At 34.1% G+C, this 17403-nt stretch overlaps 1 protein-coding gene across 1 annotated transcript in view; it reads left to right on the top strand.

Moving 5' to 3' along the window:
- Positions 1-11163, top strand: part of COL1A1_1 (collagen, type I, alpha 1) — a 31389-nt gene extending 20226 nt beyond the window's left edge. Inside the window, exons 10-12 of the mRNA XM_051213707.1 lie at positions 2101-2276; positions 5125-5331; positions 10817-11163. Of these exons, the coding sequence (XP_051069706.1) occupies positions 2101-2276; positions 5125-5331; positions 10817-10951 (518 nt within the window). The 3' untranslated portion in view covers positions 10952-11163. The remainder of the gene's footprint in view (positions 1-2100; positions 2277-5124; positions 5332-10816) is intronic.
- Positions 11164-17403: the final 6240 nt, after the last annotated feature.

Below are 17403 nucleotides of genomic sequence, written 5' to 3'. Positions count from 1 at the left end.
CATGTAGCCTTGTGTATACGTTTGTGTGGAAATATTGTGCCTCCTATGACTAATTTGTTGAATGCACACAAATTTGCAAATCTTTCTCCATTTTCGTTCCTCTCTCCCAGTCCATGTTGTCCCATAATATCTTCATATCCAGTGTTGTCTATTCCGACCTTGGCATTTAGATCTCCCATCAGAATGGTGAGGTCCTTTCTTGAGCATTTCTCTATGATTGACTCCAGCCGCTCGTAGAATTGATCTTTAATGTCGTCGTTGCTATCATTGGTGGGTGCATAACATTGGATAATATTCATTAAGATCCCCTCCTTCTTTGTTTTGAATGATGCTTTGATGATTCTGGATCCGTGGGATTCCCATCCTACAAGTGCATTTCGTGCTACTTTGGACAGCTTTAGAGCAACTCCCTGTGTGTGTGGAGCATTTTCCTCTTCGTGACCGGAGTATAGCAGCATCTCTCCCGTAGCTAGCCTTTTCTGTCCAGCTTGGGTCCAGTGGGTTTCGCTGATTCCCAGTACTGCCAAGTTGTATCTCCTCATTTCCGTTGCTATTTGGCTGGTCTTCCCGGTTTCCCACATTGTTCTAACGTTCCATGTACCTATAAAAATTTTTGCTCTGGTTGTTAGAAGGGGCATCGGCCTCGTGGCTTCCGAAGGAATTCGGCTTTCACCATGAAGCGTCATAATTCTTCTAAATGAAGACCTTCTAACTCCCAGGGCAGAGTTAAAATGGTTTGAATTATTTTTTCTGGTAAGCGTTTTTTTAGCGAGTTAGTTTTCTACGGGATGGGGACGCTAACCCCATGCCCAACCCTCCTCCTTTACCCGGGCTTGGGACCGGCAGTAACTCTAGAAGAGCTACAGGCGGAGTTCTAAACTTCCATATAAGCAGATATATCTTGCAAGAAACAAATATGTCAACTGTGTCTCCATTTATACAGTTAGATAAGAAGAATTGTCGTTTTTACTTGCATTATAGTTCATATTATCACGTTCGTTTTAGTTTTGCACATTTTTCTTAACTGAAAATTAATAAACATATCCATAGAATTACCGCTTGGTAATTCAACTACACAACTTCCCTAAAAATATTTTTACGGAGTAAAACTCTGTACTACCTATTAAAGTTTGACTAACTAAGTAGTATTTTCGCATTTTACTCACAATAAATGTGACTCATGAATAGCCATATATTTCTACTATTTAGTTGTATTCTGGGCTACAAAAACCCTATAATGATTAGCCATTAATATCCCTTTACTGTTATAACATCTGTAGTTGTGTTCTATTGGTTTCAGTAATCGATTTTTCAAGTATTGTATCATAGCCTTAACAACTCTGACTTAAATGGGGTAAGAATTCATTGATTAGAGAGCGAGTAATACATATATAAGTAGGTTATTAATATGAAGAAAAAAACATATTCTACTGGACTGATGTTTTGTCTTCTGATATCACCCTGATTATGCGCTTACATCAATAATTCAGTTTCATGAGCAATCATCACTCGGTTACATTGGATTATTGGATCTTATCTACTGATCGGCATTCCATTTGTTCATTTTTAACAATTACGATCCTTGTTCATTAACAAATTTTTCATCTAAGTATATTTAACTAAATTTTTATTCCATAAGTGTTTTGTGGTGATTATTCAATCTGCGTAATTTTTATTATGGACTGATCTTTGTTAGACCATCAGTGAAAACCATAAACCCCTAGATAGCCGGAGTCATGAATAGACTTACTCAAGACATATACACCATTGGATTCCACCCTACAAGCCTAGAGTTTAAATGTTCACCAGTAAAACCAAAGGCGTTGGGTTCAATCTCCGATGGAAGAATTGTAGGTTCGCATTGTTGAGGTATTCCATACTACAATGAAACAAATATACTGTCGTTCCTAGTTTTTAGTGATGGTTTAATTAAAATCTAGTGAATTTTTATAGAAAACAAATTCACAAACCAATACATCAGCTATTGTACGATTACTTACGAATATTAATTCCCTCTCTCTTCTATATATATCCTCTAATCATTAATTTAAGGTATTTAAATATATTCAGAATCCTTTTGTTTGTTGATTTAATTATTAGATTATTACTGGATTGATCCAAATGGAAATGAAATTAACGATGTTGTACAAGCTTATTGTAAATTTAAAACAAGTGAAACATGTATTCGATTAAAACAAAAAGCACTAAATTCAAATTATCCAGATCATGGAAATTCAACTGAAGAACAAAATAATTTAGGAAGTCAATTTTATGAAGTTAGTTGTTAAAATGATAACAAATAATTTTTTGATTATCTAATTGATCAATAATTAATCTGGGTAATTTTGTTTTTCATTTATCTCAATATTCAATTATTATCAAAGAGGGATTGAATTCATGAGTCAATTGAAGTTAGACCACCATGAAAAACATGAAAGCACTAGATGGCCGTTTCGTCCTATTGTGGGACTCTTCAGCAATGCGTATCCACAATCATTTCAATTCATTATTCAATGTTCAAATTGTTGCTGTCATATTTAGATGTATTACTTAATAATATATTTGAACTACAATTGACGTTGACGTTAGTTTAGTATCAAATAAATATAAAAATTGAATAGTTAATCATTCTATATTCATCGTTATCACCAGATTGAATGACGAGTTATTGTTGTTTACCTAATTTTAACTGGATACTAAGTTGAAACAACTATATTTAACTAATTGATTGTATTATTCAGCGAACAAAATTTTCTTTTCGATGAAATCATTTACTTAAGCTGTACATTCATATATATATAGTTATATGGAAGATGTATATCTATAGAAGGATAGAAAAGATTACATCAAAAAGTGATTTGAGACTCTAATTATCAAATGAGGTTACGTAATAACAATAAGGGGATTAGAGTAGATAATAAGGATGAAAATAATTTATGGGTCTGAATTATGAAAGATAATTTTCGAATCCTTATAATTCGGGGAATTTTTAATGAGGCAAAACATAGTATATTTGTAGGAATCATACTAATTCATTCTATATTATTTCATACTCTTCCGTAACATTCAAGCTAATGAAAGTAGATCATCAGAAGATGAATCAATGTTTTCACATATTGAAATTGTGAAATAAATGATCTTAAACTATAATGTAAAATAATTGAGAAGTTTGGCTTTTACCTGAAGTTTGTACTGATGATGTCGTTCAGAAGAATAATGAAAGCTCCACAACTAAACTATTCAGCTCAGACAACAAAACTCTATCAAAATCATCCAAATGAGCTACAAATCTTCTCTACCATCTCAAAATTATATAAGTGTAGTACGCTTCTCGTCGTTCGAAAAATGATAGGATTTCGCCAAAAGGCAGGTTTCCACTCAAGAACAACTGTATTTTCTCTATGAGTAACTTCGTCAGCATGTTCTACCAACAAGTGTAAGATACAGACCTCTAATCAACTGCCCATTGGGATGGAGAATAGCTGAGCAAAGTGAACATATAGTTATTCTCAATACTGTATACCTATCTATTTAGGATTTATGAATAAAGCTATGAAAGAGCATGGGTTATTGTGAGAACAAAACTATTTTTTTCTTCAAATTATCAGATTACTAGTCAACTGGCTGAACCAATTAAGAACTTGATTGAATAGTTTCACAGCATTTGGGTACCGATTTGATGTGAGAAATTAAACCCGAACGTTGTTGCTATCTTGACGTGGTGGTCGGGCTTGCCTATCATGATGAAGCAACCGAGCTATACTGGCTGGAACAACTGTTCCTCAAGGTCCTACCATGTCAGACAGGTCGGTTGAAGAGCGGTAAGACTACAAGCAACAAACAAAAGGTCCGAAGGCGAAGTCGTACTACTGACTGTACAGAGGTGTGGCAGCAGTAAGGTATTTCCTTCAGACAACCAGCATGACAGCGATGCTGCCTTCCCACAGGGAGGGATGGGGTTAGACAAGGTCGACCCTAAAAATGCACACTTCGCCTTGTCCCACGGATATCCATCTCCGGCGGTAAGGTCTCAAGAAGTACGGAGCTAACACAAAAATTACTCATAAAAGTGTCGTGTGTGACCGATCTCAAGCAGTTGTCCCTTGGGCACTGCGATCACGCTCTCAGGTCACTAAGACCACCTCTAATCCAATTTACTTTTCAGGCACCTCCAGAAGGACTCTTCCACGGTATAGGCAACCGGGAAGTGATAACTGCCCTCATACCTCTAACAGCACTCAAGACCACTGACTGACCGACTGAGACATTAAAGTGGAAGAATATATTTAAAGTAAATTCAACATTTCGCCTAACAATCTGGTTCAAGCTTTTTCAAGGAAATATAATCAAATATCGAAATTATCGAATAACTAAACCAAGAATTCAGTTATTAATAATGTCTCAATTTTGTATTATTTACCAATTTCATCATAAACTGGTTACTTCCCTTTCACCATATTAATTTAACATTGATTTTTTTCAGGCAATTAATCCACAGCAAAACGATACGTATTTTTAGAACTCAACTAATCACAATTCATTTACGGTATATAAATCATTCCCCTGAAATTATCTTTAATGAAAAAGATAACAACTAAAGATAAATGAACACTCCTGAAAGAAATCAAGATTAAACTTAAGGTGATTTACCCTTCGAGTAGAATAAACGATCGTCTAGGAATGTTTTTAAAAAAACCCAGCCAAATAATTTCTAGACTATCATGGAAAATCTGAAATCACTGGATAGCTGTTTTATCCTAGTATGAGACACTTCAATAATGCACAATTTCATGGATTGGTTGAAGTTAGACATTAACACCATTGGATATCGATCAGCTCAGTAGTCTAGTGGTTAAGCGTTCACGAGCAAGATTGATAGGTCCTGGGTTCAAATCTCGCGTAGGCGGGATCGTAGATGTACACTGCTAAGAAGTCCCATACGAGAATGAAATGACCATCCAGTACTTCCAAGTTTTCTATGGTGGTTTAATTTCAATTGAATCATGAGTTCAACTATTAAATTTGCTATAATATATACAAAACCTCTTTTTGATTATCCATAGTTTCTGTATAGTTTCAATCAATTATTCATAGTATTATTGAATATAATTTCTTTTTATTTAGTTAATATATGAATTAGAAGGAAGTCAATTAGAATATTTAAAACGTCATAGTTTAATAGGAACACAACAAATTTATAAAGAATGTTCAGTTAAAACAAATCAAATCTCATTGCCAAATTTATCAATCACATTATATACAGATAATGGTAATGAACTTTCTTATGGTCATCCTTATCTTGGATATGAAATTATTCAAAGTAATTGTCATGTAGGTTGTTGTTTTGTTTTTTTTTGTTTCTTTTTTCATAGTTTATATTCAGTTTTAAAATTTTGTTTGTTATCAATGAATGGATGATGAAAAATGAGATTTTGTTTATCAATCCAATGAAAAACTGACATTAGTACTTATTAACTTTAAATATTATAAGTAAGGATGAATGTTAGCTAGCAATGGAATTCAGGATATGCGTTTCATCTTATTTGGGACTCATCAGTTGGATGTACCTACATCTTAGGGTTGGTATTCACTCTGGGACTCGAACCTAGTACCGTTCGCTTCATACACCATCGCGTTATCCACTTAGCTACTGAGTCCTGATACAGGTACATCCAGCTGATGAGTTCTATGTAGGGCGAAATGTCTGACTTGGATTCCACTCCTAGCCACTATCCATCTTTGCTAATAATGTTCATGAATTAAGGTGATATCAAGGCAATACGCACAGTATGCACATTTGCCAATAAGAAACTGATCAATTACAGTCCTAAACATCAATGATAAGATTCAAGTAAACAGTACCAAGTGAATTTAAATATTATAGTTTCCAAAAACACCAATAAAAGTTATCGTAGAAGTACATCAAGCTTACGCTATTCTAAATTACAGTAATAGGTTTACTGAAAATTATGCTATTACTTAAGTGGTCTAGAAGTTAAGCGTTTGTACATGAGATTGAAGTTTCTGAGTTTGGTCCCGGTTTGCGGATTAATGGATGTACACTACTGACGAGTCTCATACCAGGACATAGAGGGTGTCCAGTACTTCCAGGTTTTCCATGATAATCTAACATTGATTGGTTCATGATTTCAATGGAAATCCTACTACTTTTGAAAAAAAACTGAGTAACATTTGATTGCAATTTTTATTTGACCAAAGGAAAGACTAACTGATTGTTGTATAATTCTGCTATACTGAACACAGTTGAAATGCATAAAGATCTCTCCCCGTGAATAAAATCAAAAAGTGAATACTACAAATCCAATATGGTTAAAATCATCCATTATTCATTAACAATCGTAGCTCCAACCACTTTACTATTGACACGACAATTATTATTTACTACGCGGACTGTATGTTTTTCCTTGTCGTTTAAATGTTCTCTATGCTTGAGTTTGTTTGAACACAGATGTTAAAGCTGGTTGAGACATCAAATTTATTGTGATTCTTTACAAAAGTAATAATAATGATCCTGTTTTTAAAAAAACATCATAGACCAATAAAAACACGATTTCTCTAAGTATTATTTCTAATTTCTAGTTATTAGGCGTTTGTTATTTATTTAAACAAATAAACATTGGTAGAAAGAGGCATCGAATACATATGTGCTACACAAGCCACTTGATTTATGTGTGAGCTATGATAGTGCCCGGGTGCTCAAACCGAAACAGGTGGCTTTCTTAGGGGGCTACATCCGGAGCCTTCGACCTGAAAGTCTAATCCATAAGGCAGTGGAGCAACGTCAGGAGATGCAGTCTCATGATAGCCGGTGACCAATAACTGGTTCATACGCCATTTGTTCCCTCAGAATACTGGAGCCCATGTACATGATTGGTTTGGAATCAGGGTTTTCCAACACCCTTAGGTGGACTCTCCGTGTCCACCAACCCGTTTAAAGCGCCGGACATTCATTTTTCGTCCTCTCAATTTCGTAAACAACACTAGTGCCGTGAAAAGGCAGTGGATAGGTCTTCTGTGACAGTGCTTGTATTCACGTGGCCACTTGAGAGCATTTAACTTTAACCTATAACTAAATGGCCATAAAGAAAACACCTCAGTCAATTCGTCACTAGTATTGATAGATAAATATATTTATGTTAATGGTAAAAACAGAAGTCGAGTTTAACATTAGTCCTGAAAAGCATACTTTAAATTTAAAATAATTTATCAATGTCTAAATTACTTTTTACCTTATTTCAAAAGAATTTCATCCATACGAAATTGTAATCAAAGTATACCCGTGTCGGGTGTGAGGCGAGGCAGTCACTCATCGAAGACAATGGAAGATGATCGCGTAATATGGTGAATTGGTTGAAGTTAGACATTAACACCATTGAATACTGGATCAATGGTCTAGAGGTTTAGTAATAACGCGAGACTGAAGGTCCTGTGTTCGGATCTCGTGTGCGGGGTCATGGGCGCGGACTGTTCAGGAGTCATATACTAGGATGAAATAGACGTCCAATGCGTCCAGGTTTTCAATGGTAGTCTAACATCGATCGATTCATGATTTCAATTAAAAACGACATTGGTCATTATTCATACAGTAATTTTCATTGCTGGTGCTGATAAAAAAAATGACACTCCCTTCCGATCGATTACAGCTGCTATTTGAACGACATTTGGAGTTATTAATCAAGTTCCGCACGCAGCTGCTAAATCAGTCATGCTATGAAGATGCGACGGAAGTGGATGGATTGATAGCTGAATTACACAGTGAGCTGGAAAATGACAGCAGCCTCCATGAATCCTCGATTAACTGTACCTCAAACGAAATGGCAGTCATCCATAATGCGCCCAGTGGTCCAGTACTTTCCATTTCAGAAACATGCCCGGTAATGGATTCGAACTCCGTTATCCCCGAAACAGCATGTACAGACAGCAACGTATCCAGCTCACGAGAAGATCCTATTGTTTTGCCAGAAAATGTGTCCCATACATCAAATAATGGTCAGAAATCTAATACAATTTTGATAGATGCTGTTTGTTTTAGTGACCTATTATCAACTAATGGAATTTTGAAGAGATCTGATGGAAATGTTTCACAAAAATCAAACCCTAATGACCTCATATCTACTGTCGCTGATCCTCACCATCTAGTCAGTTCTAGTAAACTCTCTACTCAATGCGGGAAATATGCTTCAAATAGAGTCACACTAACTGTTACTTGGGTATATGAGGACCCAACATTATTTCGAGGGGGAGGATAGATGCGAGAAAAATTTGAAATCCGGACATCAACTCCAGATCTTCAAAAAAAAGGGAGGTGTTATTAGACATGAGGTCATTAAGGTTTGATTCTTGTGAAACATATTCATCAGACCTCTTCAAAACTCCATCAGTGGGTAGTAGGTCACTAAAATAAACAGCATCTTTGAAATTCGTATTTGATTTCTGACCATTATTTGATGCACGGGAAACATTTTCTGGCGCGAGGGGTTCTTCTTGTAAGCTGGATACCTCACATGTTTCAGGCACAGTGGGATTTGAACCCACAACAGGGCATGCTTCTGAATTGGACAATTCTGGATCGCTGGACGGATCATGAGCGACTGCCTCGTTTGCATTACTGATCATAAGGGATTCATAGAGGCTTTTGTTTTCATACCAGCAATCTCCATAACCCTATACTGATAATCTCCACAATGTTATTTCACTTAATAGTAGTAATATTTCTTACATAAATTCTCGACCTATGGACTCAAACATATTAAGCGTGAAACAATCATTCAAAGATGACATTTAATGAAAATCATATTGTGTGTAACATCTTGGTTAAAATTTTAAAAAATATGTGAACTGTTGAGTAATAAGTCATTAGTTTAAAAGTATCCTTCTTGTTTCAAAAAATTCAATGTAAAGTGCTTATCTATGGCTTCAACGTTTTTAATAGTTCATTACATAACTTCAACTTACTGTGGAATTGTTCACATATCTTTAAATGAGGTTCAGGGCAAATGTGTAACAATCATCATTTCAGTTAAGAAAATAAAATAAGATCAATTAATAAGAATTTTCAAAACTTTCAAATTTTATTTAAACAAACATGAATCAAATTGTTAATCAATATTGATCTGTTGAAAATCAATACTGTATGAAAAAGATATGGATTAATTAAAACTCTCAATTGATCATTACAATATAACAGCTGATGAAATCAAAAATGATTCAATCAATAATTATCATTATTTAAATTGATATCTAGTTACTAAGGGTAAAAACAAAAGTAGATCTTTTACTGATCTACTATTCAATCGAGAAAAAAGATTTACTTATTTCTGAATAACTAATTATAATTAAATACTATCAGATAGTCATTGATTGTTAAATCAATTCAGATATTAAAATATTCAAGTGAATGGATAATTTTTTTGTAATTCATTGTTGTATTGTTTGATAAGTCTTGAATAGAACGAAATATGAGTCCTGAACTCCATTACTAGCCAGTATCGATCTGCGCTTAGAATTCATAATCGGCAAGACTCTAATTTATGTACGGCCTTTGAACGAATCTTATGTGGCTTTGAGAAATATTAGCCAATCAGCACACAGTCAGTATAGAGCAAAAATATATTATACAAAACCAAGGAAATAAAGTGGATACACTTCTTATACGTGGTTCGAAAACATGTCAAGGTTAGAAAGAGCTTCAGAAGTTCTAAAATCGTAATGCATTCAGTAGAGGAAATCATCCATATGGCTACAGAATAGTCGGTCTCTGGAGTCATGATAAAGTCTCAAAAACTCTTTCAGCCCCGACCATATAGCTTCAATATTGTTTATGTGCACTCCTGTTGTTGAGTGCACAAAATGCTACGTGTGTATAACGACACGATGCACATAACCAAGCCCATGGAGGACTCTCTACGCTCTCCAAAATTCCGTATATATTGTAGTACCTGGCTACAGCCGGTGTTACTGGTGCTTTTATTATCCAGTTCGCAATAATTTTCGTAATTTACCTCAGTTAGGAATTATATATGGGGTTTTCATCACGAACTGACATCAGCTATAATGTCAGAAATTTATTTAGCCAAATGGATGAAAGGCTTTCGCGTTAAAATCCGAAATCTATTATCTTATACCTGAGTGATTCGTCCACAAACTACAGTCTCGCCGTTTTATTTCTTATAGCCGCTCATTTATCACGTTTCGTACAAATTTCCCTGTGAACCGATCGTACTTTAGCCTTAAGCACTGAAGTTGGTGCCGTGACCTTGAAATCTCTAAAACGCTTCTGATTGGCTCGCCCATAAATTAGAGTCTCGCCTTCATAATCTTTAATATTAATAATGGTTGTTTTTTTCATGATATTGATAATAAATCACTTAATGTCATCACTGAATATTTAAATGCCTAGTATGTTAAGAAAATTTTTTATTTGCTCTTAAACATTAAAAAATAGAATAAGGATATAAATTCTTTGTTTCTTAAATTTAATCAATTGTAAGTTGCCAAAGCAATCAATAAATTAAGTTTGTTTAAAAATGTCATGAAAAACCTTATGAATAAATAGTCTACTAAGGTAATATAAACTATTTAATTAGTCAAGCTCCATATTTTTTTTATCTTTCATTATTCTGTTCTAAAATTTATTGATGCATAAAAATTCACCATGTAGTCAGACGTTTGTTAGATTCATTCATTTTGACTTGCATAGCAAGTCATTATTATTTAATAATGTTAGTCTTGAACTTTTAGGGTAATTTTGTCTTTACTCTAACCCCTTTCATTTCTTTCTTTTTTGAATGTTTAGTTTCCAGTGGGATTAAAAACTGACGCTTTTCTGATTAAAGGTTCAACAGCCCGATTTCCAATACGTGGTATTCAATTACTCAATCCGAAAATGTTCGACAATTTAGTTCAGATAGGAGAAGTGTGTTTTCAATAAATAAACTAACTAACAAACATGAATAACTAAATATTCTTTTAATTATGAGGTTGTTTGTTTGTAATTATCAAATAATAGATGGATATGCATTTTGATTTTCTTTTAAATCTTTTCTAACCCTCTTCATCTACTGTCTATAGTTGCAAAAATAATTCGGCTTAAATTAGAGAACAATAAATTACTGAGCGAAAAAGGAATAGAGCGAATTACAGATAATCAGGACGGTTTTTTCCTGAAAAAAAATAAAATATTAAAAAAAAATACCTATTACTATTCGCTGTTTATGGCTCCTACTTAGAAAATGTTTTGACTTTATGTTTTATACTACTAATAAGTAGGCAAATATAACTAAGGCAATTTTGATAGATTTTTCAAGTGTATGGATGAATGGCAAATTTACTATTCGATAAGAAGTGATAATGACAGAAGAATTGAGTTAACTGTTTACGAAAGAGACTTTCCATAGAACTAATAAATGAAAAGATATAAATGCTAGAAATTGTTCTCTGCTTCTTGCATTCTTCTCAAGTATTCATTTTCCCTATCATTTGCTTGAAAACATTCGATAATAAATTAACTAATAATTTGATTTGTCTGTGAAACGTCAAGTAGTTGCCGCTGAACTGTCAAAAAATCAAAACAGTTTAAAATATACATGATTTGAGATTTAGCTACTTCAAATATTTTCGTACTTTTATGAAAGAAACTAACACCTGTGGTTGGTTCTCAAACTGTGAAGCTTGGAGATTCAAGCTTGAATCCTAAAGTAAGCATCAGTTACTTACAAACTACTGTTGAATATCAACTCAAAAATAACTTGGAGCTTCCACTGAACGACCTCTAATGACCTCACATTTATTTATGATCTGTTTGATATCATGAACAATATCAACAACGAAAAATTACACGGATAAAATAGTGATATTGACTGATTAGATTTTCATTTCAATACCTATAATATGAAGTCAATTTTATTGAGTATACTCTTGAGAAGATTACAGCTCAACAGTTTATGTATCTAGTCTCGGTAAATGTTCTTGGTTAAGTTTCTTACATTGCTTAGAAAGTGTTTGATTTCAGATATTACTTTTAAAAATTCTAGTAATAAGGTGAAATGTTTCATTATAGTGATTTCAAATTATCTTGTTTCTGCCCTCTTTTTTGGCATATTTCGAGATAATCTATCAATCCAGATGGAATCCAATAGTTACATTATCACCCTAGAAGTTTGTCCGTAAATCATATCACTTAAAATAAACCGTAAAAATATAATAAAATGAGAGTAATAACTGAAAAATCAGCTGTAAGGATATACGTTTTATAGTTTCGCTCCCTATATCATGATGTGGGTTACTTATATCCACATAAGTAGTATGTAACGATGGTCAGACATAGAATGTATTTCAGTAGAAGATCGACAAGGAAAGAACTGGAACGGAACGCAATTGGTATGAAAATGCAGTAACAATGAAATCTGAGACAATGGATTGATATTTGCGAAGGAGCAGTCAAATTTGAAACGATGGATTGATATTTTGCAAACTAACTATTTACTATGTGGTTCTCAGATTTTACTGAGATGCTCTGTAATTTCGTGTCAAATACATTCGATTATCCCAACTGGTGTTCTTGTTCACTACAGTAACACTAGCAAACTTTCAGGACTATGTTTAATTGCACACTAACATATATTCATAGTCTGAAGGTTGTGGATATCCGAATGAGTGTTCCTGATAGGGAGTTTAATCCGGAAAAAGAAGCAATATTGTTTTAGTATGTCATCGAACAGATGTGTCAAATTATAAAACTGCTAGAAAATATGAATTCTTATTTAAAAACAACTACCACTTCGTGTTTAGATGACAATTCAGCATACTACTGAACTTGACCGACTGAACAATCCTCGTTTCTAAACTAATTGCTGTCAATTAAGCGTCTACTCTGAATATTAAAATGAATGAGTTAATATTTTTAACAATCACATTCAATCATTCAAGGGATCACATTACATCCATTCACAGCCAACAAATAATCAGCTCCACATCGTTAGTTCCTAACATCATTTTCTGACGAAGTATTAAAACTCAACATTTTAATCCAACGTAGAACATTATTTTCATATAAAATTTATTTCCAGAGGATATATTATTCACTAGCGATGTTAAAACAACGATGAACTAATTTGATGGAAAAGAATTTAATATGATGGCCAGGTCTTAATTTCATTGGGATATAAGCGACCAACGAAATTCATGTTTTTCAGTTATATTTGTTTCAAATTACTTTCGATCTTTAATATTTTTCTCAATACTATTTTATTTGTAAATATGTTATTTTATCAACAACAAAAAACACATTCTATTCTCAGTGTAGGAGTTGTGGAGATCATTAAGTTTTTGATTGAGATCATGGACCGATTGGTGTTAGACCACCGTTGGAAACCTGGAAGGACTGGACGGCCTTTTCTTCTTATTGTAGGACTTCTCAGCAGTGTGCACCCACGATCCCGCCTCCCAGAATTCGAACCTAGGGTCTTCAGTCTCGCGTGCGAACGCTTAACCTACTGTGCGACTGAGCCGGCATCCAATGGTGTTAGTGTCTAACATCAACCAATCCACGAAATCACGCGACCATCTTCCATTGTACTGAGGTGGGTACCTGTCTCTACCCGACACGAATTAGCTCCACTGATCACGGCTTCTCACTAAAACTCCGAGAATTCCCTCACGAAACTAGTCACTAGTGAGCACATGTTAATTATCAGTGTAGGAGTTGTGGAGATTATTAAGTTTTTGATTGAGATCATGAACATCAATCGGTTTATGATCTCAATCAAAACCATCCTATTCTCCTGATCAATTATTTTATAATAGTTCATTATCAGAAGCAGGAGGTCACCTAAATATTATGATTTCATGGATGATTGTAAATCGATTACGTCAGATCATTGAAAAGCGTCTATCACTCAGTCTTTTATTCATGAAGATAGTACACCCTGAAACTATATATCATAAAATATATAATAAAATCTTGATTAAACTTGGTAATTATTGACTATAATAACTATAGAATGTACTAGTCATTTTAATTAAGATTAATATTAGATGTTTACCTACATCATAAATAAGTCAATTCATATTAGTATTATTTACAATAATCATAATAGTAAGTATATTCATAAACTATAATTTTGATTTTTATTTGTTAAAAATAAATATCTGATCAAAAAGTGTAAATAATCTAATGCTTTTTCATCTGAAGGGGTTTTGTGGAGATTGTAGTAATTCAAACAGTTGAGATCATGAGTCAGTTGGAGCTAGCTTCCACAAAACTCCTTCTGATACTAATCAACATATGCTCACTAGTGACTGACTTCAAGAAGTATATCCTGGAGTTTTGGTGAGAAGCAGTGACCAATGGAGTTCAACCGGGTCAGTTGTGAGATAATAACTCACTGATGACAATGGTGGATATGTCGCTCAATTTCGTGGATTAGTTAAAGTTATACATTAACACCGTTGAATACCGACCAGCTCAGTGGTCTAATGATTAAGCGCCTGGCGCGAGACTGATCGATCCTGGGTTCGAATCCAGCGAGGTGGGGTTGTGGGTGCGCACTGCTGAGGAGTCCCACAATAGGACGAAATGGCCGTCCAGTGCTTCCAGGTTTCCCATGGTGGTCCAGCTTTAATTGAATCATGATCTCAACTGTTTAAATTGCCTTTTCATCTATTTAGTTGGGTAAATCTTAATGAAGATAATCTAGCAATAATCTAATTTATATCGAAGCAATTCGAACAAGATATACATATACCAACAAGAGACTGATCAACTGCAGTCCTAAACAACAATAGGAAGATATAAGCAAATAACATTAAATGAATTTAATCTGGTACAAAACAATGAATATGATCCATCAACTTCTTAAGTTGAAGAATTAAATCAATGATGTAGTGTAATTTATACAATACGAGGATGTATTTTGATAGAAATGAAAATTATTCTAAACAAAATATCACAGTTCATATTTTGCTACAGTTTATTTTTTGAAATAAATTTAACCACTCTTTGATGACATATAAACTTCTAGGACAAATGATTTTAATCTAGAAACAGGTATACAACGGAATATGGGAAACTTGTTTTGTATTAGTTTGAAATTATTTAGTTGAATGTACATGAATCCAAGTGTTGGTGTTCACATGAGATTGCTTAAATGCCGTTTTGAATAGTTGCAACAAGAAAACACAGATCATTTCAAATAGTAACATGTGCCATACTCAATAGACAGCTCCGTAGTTAACGCGACTCAGTACTTTAGTGGTTTGTGCGTTGACTTTTAAAGCGATAGACATTGCGTTCTAGTCTTATTGTGGATATTAATACTAGGATGCTAGTAAATCCAAGTGATCAATCCCTGTTAGGATTAAACGTTCATCCTGGATTAACTGCCGTCGGCTATCCAAAACATGACAATATATGTGAAAAACTTTACTTAAATTAAATCTCAGAGACTGAAATCAAAGTCGGGAAGATAACACTAGGTATGAAGATGTCGTGGAACGACATGAACTGTGAGAAGGGAACAAGGATGTTCAGAGCTTTGTAAATCTATGTGCCTTCCCCCACAAATACACACAGAGAACTAAATGGGTCTCATCGGATCACTCAATAGAAGACCAGACCGGTTACCTTTGAATCACTAAAAACATTCAGAAGGTTCAGAGGGGAAGTGAGAACAAGGAAAGTAGCTTAAATGTCTTCAGATCACTACCTGGTTGTGGCCTTCTTGTAGCTCTGGACAGGATTGAAGAAAGGAAGAATAAGAAGATAGCAACTAACAACAGCTGAACAAGAACAGAGAAAATCAAGGCATAAGCTGGACATACCAAAGCAAACAAGAGAGTGAAGCAGAACACTAGAGCCGACAAGCAGAAATATATGGAAGACTTGGCAACGACAGCGGGAAAGCTGCAACAAAGGAAAATATGAAACGACGAGGAAACTAACAGGGAAATATGATAATTTTGAGAGAGCAATCAAAGACGAAGTAGGTAAGCGAATCACTGAGATCCAAGCACCGAGAAAAGATGAGTAGAACACTTTGAGAAACACTTGAATAGGTCAGCTTCACCGAATCCACCGCCCATTGAAGCAGAACACATAAACATTCCTATAAATTTCACTTTATTGACAATCAATGGAAGCAGCATGATCATCAGAAATACCAAGAGTGAGAAAGCAGTAGGACCAAGCAACATACCAAATGTAGCACTAAAATCAGATATAGAGATAACTGCAATGACTCTTCTGTTTCGATTTCGCAAGGTTTGGGATGAAGAACAAGTTCTGACAAACGTGAAAAAAAATACTTCATCTAGTTACCAAAGAAAGGAGATCTGAGCAAGTTGAGAACTACAGAGAAACCACACTACTGTCAGTACTAGGAAGCGTTTTCGACAGTGTGCTGTTGAACCGGATGAAAGATTCAGCAGACAACCGGTTTGGAGATTAACAAGCTGGATTCAGCGAAGATTGATTATGTACTAATAAAACTGCGATATTATAGACAACTGTTGAGCAATGAAACTCGTCACTATAAATCAACTTCCTTGGCTATGTGAAAGCGTTCAATAGTGTAGATACGAAAATCTTATGGAACCTTCTTCGCGCCGAAATTCAAGCCCTGTTATTATATATCTGATTAGTTCATCTATAAATTATAGTCTCGCCAAAAAACTATTCCGTGAATTGGTTGAGGTTAGACATTAATACCGTTGGACACCAGTCAACTCAACAGTCTAAAGTTTAAGCGTTTGCGCACGAAACTAATAGGTCCTGAGTTCAAATCTTTTGAAGTAGTATCATAGATGCGCACTGCTGAGGAGTTCAATACTAGGATAAAACGGTCGTCTAGTTCTTCCAAGTTTTCCATGTTGATCTAAATTCATTTAACTCATGAATTCAATTGTTAAAAACTATTTCATTAATTGACTGTGACTTATCCGTTGAAACAAATAACTCACATTATTAACAATAATTTTTATCTATAATTTTATAATATTAACAATTACAAAGAACAATTTTCGAAAATAAAATACAAAAACTTGTTTTTTTTAATCTATACAATAAATAAGCTTTCAAAGTATGGTACTGTAATAAGACATAATGGATTACAAAATTCTCTTTTTATTGAAGTCCAGGAAATGTCAACGATGTCTTTTGTAATAAATGAGGATCTTGAGAACTATTGAGAGAAAAAAGAATCTAACAAACGAAATAATTTAGTTTTCTATTGATCTGATTAGTTAAATGGATTAAAAAACTTCTAGAATCTTAAAGTCATTTATAATTCTAGAAATGAGAAAAATTTTTTCTTCTACACATGAATTGACTATTGTCATTGTTAAAGATTGTAAGAGTCTAGAATCATTTAGGAGGTTAATGTTTCG

Source organism: Schistosoma haematobium, chromosome 3 (assembly GCF_000699445.3).
Source record: "Schistosoma haematobium chromosome 3, whole genome shotgun sequence".
Lineage (NCBI taxonomy): Eukaryota > Metazoa > Platyhelminthes > Trematoda > Strigeidida > Schistosomatidae > Schistosoma > Schistosoma haematobium.
This window is presented reverse-complemented; position numbering and strand designations above follow the sequence as displayed.